The sequence below is a fragment of the Panicum hallii genome, chromosome 3, assembly GCF_002211085.1.
Source record: "Panicum hallii strain FIL2 chromosome 3, PHallii_v3.1, whole genome shotgun sequence".
In the NCBI taxonomy this organism is placed as follows: domain Eukaryota; kingdom Viridiplantae; phylum Streptophyta; class Magnoliopsida; order Poales; family Poaceae; genus Panicum; species Panicum hallii.
The window spans coordinates 29,893,468-29,911,550 of record NC_038044.1 but is presented as its reverse complement, the minus strand read 5'-3'; the positions used below and the strand labels follow the sequence as shown (position 1 = coordinate 29,911,550).

The following is an 18,083-nucleotide window of genomic DNA, read 5'->3' as shown; positions in this document are numbered from 1 at the left end:
GCTTGGGAGAGATTGGATTCATGCCAATTGCTGTATCCCTTCTACAATGCACCAATGTCTAATTCAATGCGATGGAGATGAAGTCGAAGTAGTCCACGCGGATGATTCTGCCGAAGTGTCACATGCCACCATGAGTGTCTGGGACGTGGAAGACCAAGAACCAATCTCGGGGATCAGCTTGGAGGGCTGCGACCGTGTGGAGGCTACAAAAAACGGGGTGAGGCTGGTCTTATCCACCGGCCTTACAGAGTAGATAGGGTGCCCAAGCCAGCTCGTGCCAAAGAGACAGGAGAGGCCGATCCCCGCGATCGGCCCCAAAAAGTAGAATTCAAGTTGTTTTTGTCATCCATATTACATTTTTATTTAGTTCACAAAGAAGCCCGCTCAAGCAGCCGGCTATGTGCACAAGTTAATGAAAAGAACAAGTCGGCCGATCCCTGCGATCGGCCAAATCATTTTATACCATATTCATTGTTCATCTGCAGTATCGACTTGATGGATGACGGAAAACTAGGATACGGATTTACATCTGCTGACGAGCTAGAAGAAGTCGACATTGGTCCTGGGGATAAGCCACGTCCAACATTTATCAGTAAGAAGTTAAATCCGGAGTTAAGGGAGTCAATGATATTATTGCTAAAAGAATATGCAGATTGCTTTGCTTGGGACTACACAAAGATGCCTGGGTTGGACAGAAGTGTTGTTGAGCATCGGCTCCCTCTCAAGCCAGGATTTCAGCCGTTCCAGCAGCGAGCACGGCAAATGAAGGCTGAAATCCTGGAAGAAGTCAAAAAAGAAGTCGAAAAGATGATAGAAGCAGGCTTCATCAGGACTTGCAGGTATGCCGAATGGATTTCTAGTGTTGTACCTGTACAAAAGAAGGATGGCCGGTGGAGAGTCTGTGTGGACTTTAGGGATCTCAATAGAGCGACACCAAAGGATGAATACCCGATGCCGGTTGCGGAAACATTGATTAATGCGGCTGCTGGTCATAAGATGTTGAGTTTCATGGATGGTAATGCTGGTTATAATCAAATTTTTATGGCTCTAGAAGATATTCACAAGACCGCATTCAGAGTACCAGGTGCAGTCGGGTTATTCGAGTATGTGGTCATGACTTTTGGGCTCAAAAATGCCGGTGCCACATATCAGCGAGCCATGAACTACATGTTTCATGATTTAATCGGCAAGCTGGTGGAAATCTATATTGATGATGTGGTGGTGAAATCTGCATCGGCTAAGGGACATATAGGAGATCTGCGATGAGTTCTGGAACGAACTAGGATGTTCGGGCTTAGAATGAATCCTAAAAAATGTGCTTTTGGTGTATCGGCCGGTCAGTTCCTGGGTTTTCTGGTTCATGAACGAGGGATCGAGATCGGCCTGAAGAGTCAAGAAGCTGTAAAAACAATGGTGCCACCTACTACGAAGAAGGAACTCCAGCAACTCATTGGTAAGATCAACTTTGTTAGGAGGTTCATTTCCAATCTGTCAGGGCGAATCGAGCCATTCATGGAGTTGGTGAAAATTAAAACCAACAATGAGTTCTGCTGGGGGGCAGAACAACAACAGGCGTTCGAAGAAATCAAGGAATATTTATCCAAGCCGCCCGTGTTAGTCCCACCCCAGCAGGGTAAGCCATTCTATGTTTATCTGTCAGTCGGTGCCACTTCCATTGCTTCAGTCATCATACAAGTGCAAGATGGCAAGGAGAGGGTTGTTTTTTATCTCAGCAGGAGGATGCTGGATGCAGAGACAAGGTACCCTGAAATTGAGAAATTATGCCTTTGTCTATTCTTTACTTGTACGAAGCTCCGCCACATCCTGCTTTCTGCTGAGACAATTGTCATCTGCAAATTGGATGTTATCAAACACATGCTGTCGGCCCCAGTGTTGAAAGGCCGACTTGGTAAATGGATGTTCGCTCTGTCTGAATTTGATATCCGGTACCAACCGGCGAAAGCAGTCAAAGGGCAGGCGCTGGCTGACCTCGTTGCAGAAAGGACTAGCACAGACATATCGGCCCTTTCCATCCGCGCATGGGCAATGTATTTCGACGGGTCGGTCTGTGGCGATGGTTCTGGCATAGGTATCTTGCTTGTTTCGCCTCGGGGGGCAACATATTCTTTTTCGATCAGGTTGACAACACCTTGCACCAATAATCTAGCCGAATATGAAGCGGTGCGAAAAGGTATGGAGTTACTCCTCGAAGCAGGAGCAGAGGCAGTAGACGTGTTCGGGGATTCAAAACTGGTCATTTCTCAGCTCACGGAGACGTATAGATGTGAAAGCGACTTGTTGTTTCCTTTGTGGAGACAGTGCCAGGAGTTAATGGCCCAGTTCAGATATATAAATTTCTACTGGATACCAAGGATACAAAATTCTGAGGCCAATGATCTCGCTCAGATGGCCTCCGGTTACAAGGATACAGCGGTTGGAGCTGAGTTTCCAATACACCTGTTGGGTCAGGAGGATTGGAGAGCCGATATCTTCAATTACTTGAAGGATCCGGCTTGGGGGGCACCTAAGAAGATATGCTACAGAGCCATGAAGTACGTCCTGATAGGGGATGACTTGTTCTACAGGACTCTGGAAGGATTATTGCTTAAGTGCTTGGGGCCGATTGAATCCAATCGGCTTCTACATGAAGTCCATGAAGGTACGTGTGGAACTCATCAATCAGCCCACAAGATGAAGTGGTTGATCAGGCGCTCGGGATATCATTGGCCTGATATGTTGGAAGATTGTTTCAAGTACTACAAAGGGTGCCATGCCTGTCAGAGGTTTGGAAGAGTACAGATAGTACCAGCATCAGCCATGAATCCTATCATCAAGCCTTGGCCGTTCAGGGGTTGGGGCATGGACATGATCGGTAAGATTAATCCTCCATCGAGTAAAGGCCATCAGTTTATCTTGGCCATTACAGATTATTTTACTAAATGGGTAGAGGCTGTGCCTATGAAGTCGGTGACATCAAGGGACGTCATCAATTTCGTCAAAGAACATGTTATCCATAGGTTTGGAATCCCTCAGACCATTACAACAGATGGAGGGTCGGTGTTCATATCTGATGAATTCAAAAAGTTCGCTGCTGACATGGGGATTAAGTTAATTAGGTCATCTCCATACTATGCTCAAGCGAATGGACAAGCCGAAGCGTCCAATCAGAGCCTGATCAAGTTGATCAAGAGGAAGATTGATGAATTTCCACGGCGTTGGCATGAGGTATTATCAGAGGCATTGTGGGCTTATCGTGTTTCATGTCACGGGGCAACAAGAACTTCGCCATATCATCTGGTATATGGGCAGGAGGCCGTATTGCCATGGGAAATCACGGCCGGTTCAGGACGAATAGAGTTCCAGAATGAATTGACTGCTGAAGAGTATGCAGCACTAATGAGCGATAATGTGGAAGATATTACAGAACTCAGGCTTTGGTCGCTGGAAAAGATCAAGGAAAATAAGGCCAAGGTAGCCTGTGCATACAACAAGAAGGTTAAACCGAAGGAATTCCAAGTTGGGGATTTAGTATGGGAAGCGGTGCTGCCATTGGGGACTAAGGACACGGCATATGGTAAATGGTCTCCAAATTGGCACGGGCCTTATAGAGTTGACCAAGTTCTACCAGGGAACGCATACATGCTTGAGGAATTAGATGGTAGTAAATTTCCAGTGGCTGTCAACGGTCAACATCTCAAGAAATATTTCCCGAGCATGTGGGAAGACGAGTAATAAAGCCGATGTGATGGATCAGGCTATGGACTAGTATAATCAGGGCATTGGCAGGGATATAATCGAGTACTTTGCAGCACATCGAGTTGATCTAACCGGGTACTTTGTAGGCTGCAAGGCAGCACTCATCGAGTACTTTAGAAGCCGGTGCAACGCATCAGGCTATAGGATGGGATAAGATGAACAAGTCAGACCTGTGGAGGAAAAGTAGTGCCGGTCCATACGCAGAATTAAGGATCGAATAGCCGATGTTAAGCCATCGACTTCAGAAACAGTAGTTGGGTCCTCTCAATTCTGGGTCTTGATAAAAACAGAGAGGACGATCGCAGGAGTCTATTGATCTTAAAAGAACAAGTTCGACTTCCTCGAGGGTTTTCTCTGGTACTCGCATAGTTTGATCCGATTGAGGGAATGGGATCCAACAACAAAAAGGGTCGATTACAGAGTACTTCTATTAGCAGGAACATTCACAAAGTACTCGAGTTCTTGAGATTTTGTTAACCCGGAATAAAAGAAGAACTCGAGATTAGTTCGAATAATGCAAGGGAAAGGACCGATGCGATGCCATCGGACTTTGAGATTAAAAGTCAAGGATTGGCTTGACGAAAACAAAGGATCTATTTACAAAAGGGTGGTTACAAAAGAAGCCGATCTACCGGCTCTGCGCGCAATGGCGGAAGACTCTATGAGCTACCACCAGTAAACCCCTAGGGTTCTGTGGCGCTTATACGGGGGGGGGGGGGGGGGGAAACACTGGAGTCGTCGTCGCCATCGCCGTCGCCAGTGCTGCTGCTGTCGTCGCCATCATCACTGCTACGACTGGCGTTGTCTCTGGAGTCTTCGTCGTCCTCTGAAGACGACGATCCGCCGCAGAGGTATCTTCTCGCTGCTGAATCACCGTCCGAAGAAATAATCTGGGTACCTTCTTCCGAGGAAGAAAAGAAGTCGCCATCCCAGGAGTCGTCGTCGTCTTCGTCCAGAACCCCGTGAAGAAGGATCTGGAGGTCTTCATCGTCGGTCAGGGGCTCGTCGTCCTCTGACCAGGTACTGTAGTCCCACTCCTCTGCATCCTAATTCAGAGGAGCGAGATCTTCATATGAAGCCATTGGATCGAATTCCGGTGTTGCCTCTCTGGAGGTTTCAGAATTAGGAGAGGTAATGGAAATGGTTTCAGAGTCAGGAGACGTGATGGAGATGATGAGAGAAGACGAAGGGGAGTTGGAAGAAACGGAGGAAGAAGAAGCCATTATCGGGGGATGCAAAGTGAGCTAGCACGGCTAATGCACGGGGAAAGAAGATGGGTGGAAGTGAATCCGCTGATACCGGTTTAAAGAGGCAAAGATGGAAGGCGAAGCGGCGGTACCACGTTTCCCGAGGGAGAAGACGAAGGGACGCGCTCAATAAGATTGGAAGGTGATGCGTGTGTACAGGCCTTGGAAGTCGAAGGGCCGTGTCTGGCGGCGTTGAGAACAGTACGTGCGTATGCAAGTCCAAGAAGTCGAAAAAACAATGGTTTTGGAATTATCATTGTCAAAACCAGGGGGGCATGTGTTATCACCATAATTTGGCTGGGCCAAAGGATGTGCCGAGAGCAACATGGGCTGAAGAGAATCATCATAATGGTCTGCGAATCGGCCTCTGTACAAACATGTCAAGGGCCAGGATGGCCGTGTATCTAAGGATAGTTTAAATATAGTGAGTTAGAGATTGAATCGTAATCAGCTAGGGTTAGTTAAGATCAAAGTCTCCGGACTATAAATATGTATCGTGAGAATCAATAAAGACAATCAATCATCCACAAACAAACTCTCGGCGTATCGCCACCCCTTTCAAGGGCTCTTCTCCAGGTAATCGACATGCTGCTCTGATCATGCCCTGCATGGTCGGGGCAGTGTTGCGTTTATCTGTTTATCCTTGTGTTGCTCGTACTGAAGCGTTTTTGATGGCGAGTAGCACTAGTTATCTTAAACGATTATGATGCTGCATTGGTTCGGATAGTAAATCATATTTTGTTTGCTGCTTGTAATCGTTGAGCTGTCCTTGTGTCCGATCTCGGGCGCGGGGGTAGCGTCTTGCTCTGTTATTAACCAGTAGATCCAATCTGTTATGGTAGTTCTTTGTCTTACAAAGAATTGGTTTAATATCTGCATGATTAGGCCCCTCAAACGGGTTGAATGTTCCGGCTGCATGTTTGGTGCCTTATGATAACTTGACGAGGGATCGTTCCAGGGATCAACTTGTTAGTTGGTTTTTAGGCCTCTTTTTGGGTTAGTGTATGGTAATCTTTCATGTTTGTTAGGCTTAATCGCGCGTAGGATGTTCCGGTTATGTAGTGAAAGCTTTATCGTCGCAGGTTAGATAAATTTGGTAATTGCAGAGCATGTTTTCACCTTTTCTTGTCGGATTCGTGCAAACAATCATATGTTTAGTAGATCCGATCTGTTGAGCATAGCAGTCGGCTTCTTCTAGCCGATTCTGGTAGAGTACCCGAAGGTCCAGCCTGGCACGAGGACAGGTCTGATCAAGTACAATGACTCCGTCGGCTTCTTTGGCTGACCACGAGAGTCATTGTAAGAGCCGATCACGGCTCGGACTAATGTTTAAACATGTCTGTGCATGCAGGAAGATAGCTGACGAACGACTTCTACACCTTCCTGATCAGGTATAAGTCAGGTGGCACGCCTAGCACTTCACCAAGCCAGGGCGTGTGCCGGACTCTTGGGCCGTTGACCGAGGGACCGGGGCCCACCAGCAGTCCCGGAAGCCTCCCGGCTCCTCGTGTTGCCTGTCGCTGCTCGCCGGTGGGTTTTGACCGACAACAAGCGGCAAGGGAACATGCAGTACTGGAGAGGGGATCTCATATGGCGGTATCCGAAAACATATCTTGGGAACGGCCTAAAGCACTCATGGTATCATTATGAACGTTTATAGGATTCCGTCGTCCCGTTTGTTTTGTTTTGAATTGACATAGAGAAATCTTTCAAGCACATAGGAAAGAAGGATGCCTACAAAAAATCAATTGATTCGTCATGGTAGAGAAGAAAAACGGCGTACGGACCGTACTCGAGCTTCGGATCAATGTCCCCAGAAGCAAGGAGTATGCCTGCGTGTTTCGACGAGCATCCGCCCCAGATAAACTACCCACCTCGCAGTGTCCCGCCCATACACAAATTTTGAGGGGGCAGGGTAGGGGACAATATCTTCTATGTTAGGGAAGTAATTTATGATTCTTTTGGTAACTTGGACATATATTTGCGATCTCTATTTCAAATATTACAAAAATAAAGACAAATTAAAGACTGAATGCACATAAATTTATCATTTTTTATCCAGATACATAATTGGGTTTTCAATTCAAATTTTGTGGGATGATGGTGGGACATTAAATTCTATGTTAGAAAATATTTTATGAATTTTCATCATTATTTTACATGCAATTTTGTGTCTCTAGGTTTAATTTTCATTCACATTTGAATGTGTAAACGAAATTGCTCGTAGCGTAAAGTTCTTCACATCTGTTTGGGTAACTCAGACTTTGCACATATATTTGCTAAATCTGTTTTATCAAATATTTAAAAAATAAAGTGGACAAACAAAAGAATAAAGGTACAACCTTTATGCCTATATACTATATATACGCTAGTATAGATGTATGTATCTAGCTATCTGCTGTATTTTATACATGAAAGTCACGGTATAGCCTCTAACGAATAACCTCCAACCATCTATTCAATAAATAGATCTAGCCTGCCGGGAAACCTCCATGTGGCGGCCCTTGTGAACTCATTAGTCATGCATTCCACCGGCCGCCGCGGTGCTTGGATTAATATGCTAATTCCGGGGCGCATCATTCGTGCCGCCGCTGGGGCCGGACGGCGGCATCGGCGCCCTCGGCAGCATGGCGAGGAGCAGCGACGCGTACTTGTCGACGACGGCGTCTTTCACCTCCCTCGCCACATTGATGGCGGCGGCGCCGTCGTCGCCCGTGGGCCGGAGCAGCCGCGCGCTGGACGGTCGCAGGCTGACGAGCAGGAGCAGGGCAAGGCACACCGGCACGTAGGTCGTCCTGCTCCTCTGGGCCCTGTGAGAAGCCATTGTTAATTAGCCGGCGGTCGCTGGGAATTGGGATGAGCAATAGTGGATCGGAGCGCGCTAATACTGGAGTAGTTGGATCAGGAGCACTGATGAGCTGAGAGGCTTAGCTTGCTGTGTATGCTAGTGCGTATGTGATTCTGAGGTGCGCAGGGTTTGGGCGGATATATATGGAGAATCGACGGGAGGTACGAGATGGCGAAGTGTGTGGAAGAGGTCAAGGTGAGAGGCGGGCAGGCGGCTGGTGTGGAAGGGGATCGGAATGTTCTCCAGCTTTGACTCGTTAAAAAGGGACAAAAGGAGCAGATGGTGGCTATGTTCCCAGCCTGTGGACTCCGGTGACTGTACTGCTAGTAGTAGTGTCGTCCAGATCATTTTGCTTGGCAATTCTGACACGGATGCCAATTGTACATGGCTTATACCCTAGTGGCATTCATGACAAATCGTGTGGAGTGGGGTAGCTAACCACAAATAAAGGATCTTGACTACAGTAGTTTCAAGTTTCACAGTTTGCAAGTCGTGGGCGTTCGCGTTTCTCCGGTCGCAAACCGGAGGTGCCGAGGTGCCAACGGGGGCGGAGCCATGTTGATGCATGGGTATTTCTAGGAATACTCAACTTTTTCTGCAAAAATTTAAGTATACATCAAGTTTATACATATATATTTTGTTGGTCCCAAATTTTCATTCTTTGACCTGTAATCGAGCCCAACAATCCATCCAAGCTAACCGAGCGCACAGCCCGGCCCATAGGTGACGACTGTCCAAACAATTCCATCTCTTGGGCACTTGGCAATCCAATCCCCAACTGAAGAACCCAAGCAACAGACGAGCCATGGCCGACGAGAGGCGGACAAGGTCATGGGGCGCCTGGCGCGGGAGACCGGCGATGGTTTGTGCCTGAATTTTTAAAAAAAAAGGGTTTAAAAAAATTAAAATTCGAAAAAGGGGTGGCAGTTGGGAAAAATTTGAAAAATTGGTGCCTCCCGCCCGATCATCGGGCGGGAGGTGTGGGGCCGGGGACATCCCGCCCAACCAGAGGGCGGGATGCTCAAAAAGCTTTTTGCAGGCCCCTCCCGAGGGCCCCTTCGCGAATAAGAAAGTTTCTTATTCGCGAAGGGGTCCCTGAGGCAGCATCCCGCCCGGCCAGAGGGCGGGAGGCATCCTGCCCGGTCAGTGGGCGGGATGTTGAGAGCCATTTTTTTTGTTATTTTCCTTTGAAATTTATGATTTACAATCTATTTGAAATTCAGACTGTTTTCAAATGCAATATTGATTCGCCGTACTCTTTTGTGTACATATAAAATTTTAATTCAATTTTACGAAAAAGATTGCTCTATCTAAAATTCGTATGAAGATGGTTAAACGATAACGTTTTGCAACGTAGAATCCGAATATTACGACAGTACGATAGATCAACCGATTAAAAAGAAAATAGTATCATACAAAAACAGTTCAAATATAAAAAGTTCACCAAATCAGGAGTATCTACTCCGCATGTCCCGGACCTCGCGCTCTCTTGGGCCTCCCGCCCCTAGTCCTAGGCCGTCGGCGTATGTGGTCCTCCGAGTACGTAAATGCATCTGGAGCACGGTGAGGACGAGGCGGAGGAGGTGCAGGTGTGAAGGGGTCATCCTGGGACTGTGCACCTGGAGCGTCATATGTCTGGGATGGACCAATGATGTCAGGCTCGGCGCCGCCGCCCACCAGCTCTGACCAAGTGGCGGAGCCGCCCTCCCAGTCGTCCCAGTCCGGCACACCGAATGGACCACCGTATGCAGGAGCTCCCGTCGATCATGCATGCTGAGCATAGCCATAAGAGTACGGTGCAGCTGGCCTCGAGCCTGACGGGAGAGACGTTCCTGGAGCATAGGCGCCAAACGTCTGAGGCTCCATTCTAGCAGGAGGAGGTCCCATTGCCGTCGAGTGCATGACTACAAAAAGAAATGAAATTAGTCGTGTAAATCATAGGTGATTGAAATGGCAATTATGAAGAACTTACAGCTTGAACTAGCGGCAGTACCGCTGGACGCTGCGTGCGGTGCTGTAGAGGTCGACGGGCCAGCTGTGTACACGTGGGCGGACGCATGAGATGAACTGGAGGTCCCCACGTCGTTTCTGCCGCGACACGTCAGTGCACGTAACGCTCGCGTCAAGCTGTCTTGAATCTTACGGAAGCTGTCCTTGTACTGTGCCTCCGGTACACGCACTCCACGTTCAATCAACGTGATCTGAGATGTAGCTTCGACCTCCGCGAAGTTGATCAGATCGATCTGCATACGTAATGGGATGCAGATTACTATTAGTATCGATCTTTTAGAAAAAAGATTTAATAATTCAAGTTGCGAAACACGTACCGCGCCACGCTGGTCCTGATCACGGTACGAGGGATACGTGTCAGAAATGGTCGGCTGGTGCTGATCCTCCGCGTCATGAATACGTGAAAGAGTGACGTACGGACGCGTGCGAAGGAGGTACCAGCGGAGGTATGCGTCGTATGACGCGTCCGTGTGTGGGTGCCATTCGTCCCACACATCGTCACGTGCGTGAAGCCACCCTTGCACGTATTCCTGCATCTTGACGACCCAGTTCACCTCGTTGGCATGATATCCCCTGCGCGAATATCTGTTGCGAACATTTGAAATTCAACATTGCTTTATGATAACGAATATATAAGTCATACAAAATGAGTTATCACAAACTTACTCGTGTACGTTGCGCGGCACGACCTGGAACGCTCGAGGTACGAGAGGAAACTGCTGTCGTCGCCCGAACTGTCTCATCACACGCTCGACGCAGTACGGCTCGACGAGAATATCGAACACTAGGTTCGCCTTTGTCAGCCAGTACTCCTCGTCACGCGTGCAGAGGAAAGACAACCCATGCGGCGCACGTGTCTGGATAGCCGCAGCGGTGTACGGTGTCCAGATGACATCCTGTGGCCGCATCCGATCAAATTCGGACACGAACTGAGGGTATGCTTTTCAGACCTGCCGTTGTGCCCAGCTCATCTGAAAAAATTACACAACTGCATCGGTACTCCTCGTATACAGAAACGTACAACAGTAAATTAAAGAGCTTAAAAGAACTTACCCATCGATCGGTCCAAAGCGAACCCATCGTGGGTGTAACGCCCTGAAAATTTACCCAAGTAAACTACGCGCTAGAGTGTTCCGATTAAAAACCACTCGTTGCCGAAACCCTAGCCCTAACCCTCATAACCGACACTAAAACCCTATGCCGTCTTATCCCGCGCCGCTCGGAGGCCTGCCACCTGTGCGCGTTCATCCGCCGCGAATAACGCCGGCACCATCCTTTTCTCGCGCAACGAGCGAATCCCGCGCGCGCGTGGCCGACCGGCCGCGGTCACCGCCGCGACCGGCGCCGGCCCCTCCCTCTCTCTCTTTTTCTTTTCCTCCTTTCCCTTTATTTCTTTTTCCCCCTTTTCCTTTCTTTCCTTTTCCTTTCTTTCTTTTTCCCTTCCCTCCCTTTTCTTCCTTCTCCCTTCCTTCCTGTTTCTCCCCTGCTCCCGACCACGGCACGGCCGTGCGCCGGCCTTGGGCGCCGCGCCCGCGCTGCCCCGGCCGCGCCGCGTGCACGCGCCCGCCCCGCGTGCCCCGCGCCCCGCGCCGCGCCGCTCGTCGCCACGACCTCGCCCCGGACCCGCAGCTCGCCGCGCCGCCCGCGCACGCGCGCGCGCCGCCCGTCGTCGGCCGCGCCGCCCGACGCTGCCCTCTGCCGCACCCCGTCGCGCGCGTCGTCGCCCTGGCCGCACAGCGCCGCCCCGTCCCCACTGCTGGCCGAGCTGTCCCGTCCACCCGCCGCCCGTGCTCCGCTCCGCGACAACCGCAAGCGGCCGAGCGCCATTGAAGGCACCCCGCGCCGCTCGCCGGCCCTCCCCACCGGTCTCCACCGCTCCCCCCATCGCGGCCGCCTATAAATGCCCCCTCCCGCGCCTCGGCACCCCCACACCCTGCCCCGCCACCTGGCTCCCCGCCTCCACCGCTCTAGCGCCGCCCCCACGGGCACCTCTGCCCGCCGCCGCAAGCTCCCGTGGGCAGCCCCCCCTTGCTGCAGCCCGAGCCAAGGTGAGGCCGGGGATGGGTTCCCCGCGCCCCCCTCCCTCTTTTCCCCCTCTCACCCGAGCAGCCCGGGGCCTTGACCGCCGGAATAGGCCGGCGCCGAGCCCCCCATCCCCTCCTCTGTTTCAGTCACGGGGAGGAGAGGTGGAAGAAGGGGTCATTTGCCCAAAACCCCCTCCCCCTTTCCTGTTTTTCCAAAGAAAACCCCCCTAGGAGCACCCCTGTCCATTCCCTTTTACAAATGAAACCCCGCATGTTTTGTTATTTCGATTTGAACCCTCCAATGCATACATCCAGATATACTTGACAACCTTTTAGCATGACTAGGGAAATTCTAGGATTCGCGAATAGACCCTTACTCTTTTCATATAATCGCGAATGAGCCCCTGGACCCCCGTTTAAGCCCTGGAACCGCCTTTAGCGCGTCATTTTATGTGCGAAACGACCTCCGATTGATCCGAAACTTTACCACTCCGCTTCTAGTATAGTTTTAGCTATGCCATTAAGAAACCACCCAGAGATATTGCCCCTAACTCCGTAACCAAATTATTTCCGATTCAAGCCTATCGGTAAAAGCTTTTAGTTCTTTCGCTTGATTGTGTGTCTATTTGTTTGCGTCGTAGGGCACGGAGTGAACGACGAGGCTCCCGACCGCAACCAAGCAACTGAGGACCAGTACTGCGACCCCGAACCCGAAGGACAGTGCTCCGATCAGGACTTTCAGCAAGGGTTTGACGATGGCAAGTTCAATTCCGCCCTTTGATGCATATTTTTGTCCTAGTTTTTATAAACACAACCCAGTGGCCTGTTTTATGAAATTGCATGGTTTTGCGTGCCGTAAACATGGTAGGGTAGCCACCCTTGTTGTGATAACCATACCTTGAATACCTGATTTTATAAAGGAAATGCGTGTGTGTGTGGGAAGGGATAAAATGTGGTTTTGAAAAGTGAGTTAGACGAGATGGATGGCATTTCTGTGTGAATTGCCGATTGGTGTGCTCGTACCTGTGTGGTTGAGCGAGGAAGGGAGATATCCATCTTGTCACCCCTAAGGACCGAGTTGTTGTGACATCTCACCTAGCTTCCTGTCGTGCGAACCACTTGACCGTTGTATGGGCAACGGCTTGGCCTAACCCCACTAGTTAGTCTGATAGCCATCAGGAGAGCTGGGAGCAACGGGTGATCAAGGAGACGGGATAAGCTCTGTGTGACTTATGCCCCGGTTAAACCTCAGTGTTAGGTCGAATGACCCCTTGATAGATCCCGTGGTGGCTAGTCAGGTCGAGCTAAGGTGGGTAAGGGCTTCGATGGGATCTGCACCGGCACTAAGGTGTTCGTGCTGTGGTACCCCGCCTGTGGGTAAAGTTGCACACCTCTGCAGAGTCAAAAATCTATTCGAATAGCCGTGCCCACGGTACTGGGCAAGTTACGGTGTGGTCACATAACTAGTGTTTCTCTCTGGGAATGGTTGATCTAGTGTGAGTTGTTTGGAAAGTATCCAGCAGTGGTGCCGTGTGCTACGGCGGACGGGGAGTCCGGTAGCAGTTTTAAACGAGATCCTGTGTGGATCAACACCGTGTGCCCCTCGATGCTTAGCGACTTGTTTTTGAAAAATGTTTTGAAACGAACCTTTGCATAAAGTCAAGTTTTCCGCAAATGAACTATAACCTTGTCCTTGGATTATCCTGTGCATGTAATTCTGTTATAACCCCTCCGCGGGTGTGAATGGACTTGCTGAGTACGTTTGTACTCACCCCGTTCTTACTTTACAGTGGAGGATCCCGACTACAACCCCGAGAACGACGAGTAGGGTCCCGTCCTGCACCCAGTCTTGCCTGTGGGTGAGGTCACCGTTGGAGCTCCGCATGGCGCAAAACTCTGATGATTCCCTGTTCGTAGTTAGTGTAGTAGTATGGGTTTTTGTTGTAACCCTCGCAATAGTGGCGCTTCACTGCCCATTACCGCGAAGAGTTGTACGGTGATGTATCATCTGATGTAATAAAAGTGTTATCAGCCTCCTGGGACTGATAAAGTAACACTTTTAAGTCTTCCCTGATGGGGGGACGCTTCAGGTGGTATCAGAGCCGTAGGCTGGCCGTAGGACGTGACCCTAGGAGCGAGACCACTTTTTAGGCCCTAGAAATCGTCCCGGTTTAGAACGTTCTGCACAAACACTCACCACGGGTCTTTTGCTTTGTTCCAGATGGCTGGCAATGGATGGGTTAGCGGAGTCTGCCACGCAGAGCCCGGCCTCCCCAAGTTGCTATTGCTCAGCCTGGAACGCGTCGGGGTTATGGAACCACCGGAGTATGCCTACCGAGAGTACATCGCCGGAGGCACCCTTCGGTGCGACATAATGGTTTTTGTGGAGAAAAGCACCCGCTACCCGGATGTGGACCCTTGGTTCATCTCCACCACTGGTTTCCGTTTCCCCGACTCCTATCGAAAGGCCGCTCGTAAAGCTTTGCGGCGACTGCGTGTGCTCTACAGGCACCACCTTCAGCGGACCCCTATGGGATTTTTCCCGCCCGCTGAGGGAAGAGGGCGCACTTGGATTGCCCGAATGAGGGGACTTGGACGAGAAGAAGAAGACCTGGAAGACACGGTCTCCCACCTGTCCATCTACCTCACTGGCTTGGATGCACTCTGCCGCGAACAGTCGGCACAACTAAAGAAGCTAATCCAGGGGATTGAAAAGATAACCCAGGAGCTGGAGGAACAACGGACAAGAGCTGCAACCGCCGAGTATTCCTTGGCCGCCCTCCAAGCCCAGATGCAAGAATACGAGACCCGCAACGGAATAGGTGGATGGATCGAAGAAGAAGAAGAAGAACCCATGGAAACCCATTGGGACAAGGGTACTCAGACCGAAAACGAGTTGGATCGGTTCCTTCCAATAAAGAAGCGCTCTATCAGGACCGAGGAAGAATCTCCATGATAGGATTAGCACCCCTAGCAAAAACCCTACTCGAATGACCACGTATCCATGAAAGTTGTACCACCCTTGTTGTAATAATAAATATCATCTACTCCCGTTGCACCTATACCAGATTGTTCACCCTGTTTCTGTTTCAGATGGCTGAGGAAGGATGGACCCAGGGCGATTGCCAAGCTGCACCTGGATTCCCCAGCCTCTTGATCAACACCCTCGAAGACCTTGGCGTTACAGAGCGCCCAAGGTACTACAGCCGAGAGTACGAGCACCATGGTACCCTCCGCTGCAGGGTGATCCTGGTCATCGCCAGGAGCAACCGCTACCCCGACATCCAGCCCTGGCGCGCGACCGCCACAGGGTTTAGACACCAAGACACCTACCCCTTGGCCATCAGAAAAGCACTCCGCTACTTGTGCCGGATTTTTGAAGAACACCTCGCCCCTACACCAGCGAAGTTCTTCCCGCCGGCCATCAGGACCCCAGTCTGGGAAGCACGCATGAGAAACCTGGAGCGACGTCGCCACGAAGAAGGCCCCCTGTACCAAGTGGCTACTTACCTAGCCGCCCTGGACCAACTTTTTGATGAGCAAGCCAACCTTCTAAGGGAGCAGACCCATCGAGCCGAGCAAGCAGAGCTCGCGGTGAGGATACAGCAGATCCGAGCCGCCCATGCTGAGGCGAGAGCCGCGGCCGCGGTCAGTAGCGAAGCGGTCGCCCAAGAGAGCCTCAGGCAGGCCCGAGACCGGCGTATGCAAGATTGGACCCAAAGTGGAACACCAGTCCCGGCGATAGGGGAAGACCACGTTCTACTCGGGACACCCGTCATAGGGTGGGGATCACTCTTTGGGAGCACACGAGCTCCACCCGAGAATCCTGAAAGTTCTGCTGCCGCCGACGAAGGGGATGCTGCAATGCAGCCCCTGACCGATGGGAACCCAGTGGACGGCGAGCGAGAACCTCTCGCCCTGTCCGCCCCGGAAGAAGACACACCACGCAAGTAGAGCGACCGACGCCATCCCAGTGATGCCTTCCCAGCCTTTCTGTTTAAGACGCACCCTTTCGCAAGACCCTGGCCGAGTAGCACGAGACTTAGTCGTACCCCTAAGTTGTACCCTCCCTGCTTAATAAAATAGTTGGTGCTTGTTGCTTGTGATGTCGTGTGCTGGTGTGTTGTGTGCTGCTTATTTATACCGGCAGAAGGTAGATTCTGCCTTATATATACGAATTAAACAACTTAAACATCACGTAATCGTAACCCCGATCAACAGGTGACCCCCGGAACATCGCGAGGGCCTCCCGTGGCCGGAACCCCGTAGCCGCTAGTGTCGGAGCACACCCCGTTGAACAAGATCTTCCCCAAGGAGAGCAAGAAGTAAGCCAGAACCGAGGGGGAAGTCAAGAAGGAGAACAACTACCACCACCCCCACCCCTCGGGGACCTGGCACAAATCATCCATAACCAGACCCTCATACTGGAGACTCTGGCAAACGCCCTCATGAACCGGCAACCGCGAGGGCAGAATATGAACGACAAGCTGACGGCCTTTCTAAGGACCAAGCCACCAACCTTCGCCGGATCCTGCAACCCATTGGATGCTGACGACTGGTTGCGAGTAATCCAGAGGAAGCTCGAACCATTCGAATGCCAGGACCGGGATAAAGTCCTTCTGGCGGCCCATCAGCTCACCGGAACGGCATTATCCTGGTGGGAAAACTATTGTGCCGCAGCTGAAGACGCCTCTACCATCACCTGGGGAGAATTTGTAAGGGAGTTCCGCCGCTACCACATTCCCTCAGCCACTATGAAGCGCAAGGCGGATGAATTCCGCGCACTACAACAGGGGAGTATGACGGTGGAAGAATACACCCACCGGTTCATAGAATTGGCCCGATATGCGCCGGAAGAGGTGAATGACGACGATAAAAAGCAAGACATGTTCAAGAAAGGGTTAAGCCCAGAGCTCCGGACCTTGCTTACTCCCCAGATCTATCCGGACTTCAACACCCTGATGAACAAGGCCATCCTCACAGAAAGGGCCAAGGCCGAAGAAAGAAAGGACAACAAACGCAAGTTCTTGGAAAGTAAGGCTCGCCAACAAGACCGTTTCCAGAAGCCGAGAAATTCCAGCTATACTGCACCAGGAACTCAGGCCCCAATGCAGTATAGAACTCGGTCCCAGGTGACAGGGTCACAGGCCCCGCCTAGAAGCCAGAATACCTCGAGGGCCCCGCAAAGCAATGCAAGCCAGGTCGCCCCCAACAACAACAATGTTAGGGCCTGTTTCAACTGCCGCGAAATAGGGCATTACATTGCCAATTGCCCTTATACCAAGAATAAGCCGGCCACATCAGCCTTCTCCAACTCGGTGAATGGACCCAGACCAGCCCTGACCGGTGCCAACCGAGTGCCCGTCCGCAACAATGACAACAGTCAGCAGACGAAGCAAACCCAGCAATCATTTGGACGAGCCCGCGTCAATCACATCGACGCGCAGGAGGCTCAAGAAGCTCAGGGCGTAGTGCTCGGTGAGTACTTAGTCAACTCAGCTCTGGCGACAGTATTATTTGATTCTGGAGCATCACACTCATTTATATCCTCGAGCTATGTGGAGAAACACAAAATACCTACAGTACTACTAAAAACACCCCTATTAACCCGGACGCCTGGAGGCGACATCAATTGCCAATTAGGTTGTTCACGGGTAAGGATCAACTTAAGTGGGGTAGACTTTCTAGCAGATTTGGTAGTACTTAAGCCTGGGGGAATAGACGTGATCCTTGGGATGGATTGGTTAAGCCGACACAATGGTCTCATAGGCTGCACCGATAAAGTGGTACACCTAACAAACCACGAAGGAGTACAAGTAATCTGCCGAACCCGAGATAGTAAGTTTGATCCAATGGTATTTAGCATGGAAGCCAAGCCTTTAGAAGGAGTCACGGTAGTAAACGAATACCCAGATGTGTTCCCCGAGGAGCTTCCCGGTATGCCGCCAGATAGGGATATAGAGTTCGTCATAGACCTTATCCCCGGAACATCTCCGATAGCCAAGAGACCCTATAGGATGGCAGCCTCTGAATTGACAGAATTAAAGAAGCAACTAGAGGAACTGCAGAGGATTGGCTTCATCAGACCAAGCTCGTCGCCATGGGGAGCCCCAGTGCTGTTTGTCAAGAAGAAAGATGGGAGTATGAGGTTGTGCGTGGACTACCGAGCACTGAATGAGGTTACCATTAAGAACAAGT

General features: G+C 50.8%; 1 protein-coding gene across 1 annotated transcript; it reads right to left on the bottom strand.

Moving 5' to 3' along the window:
* Positions 1 to 7,278: 7,278 nt before the first annotated feature.
* On the bottom strand, positions 7,279 to 7,951 carry LOC112887201. Its single transcript, XM_025953328.1, has one exon. It carries the CDS (start codon positions 7,825 to 7,827, stop codon positions 7,564 to 7,566), a length of 264 nt encoding a protein of 87 aa, XP_025809113.1. The 5' UTR covers positions 7,828 to 7,951; the 3' UTR covers positions 7,279 to 7,563.
* Positions 7,952 to 18,083: the final 10,132 nt, after the last annotated feature.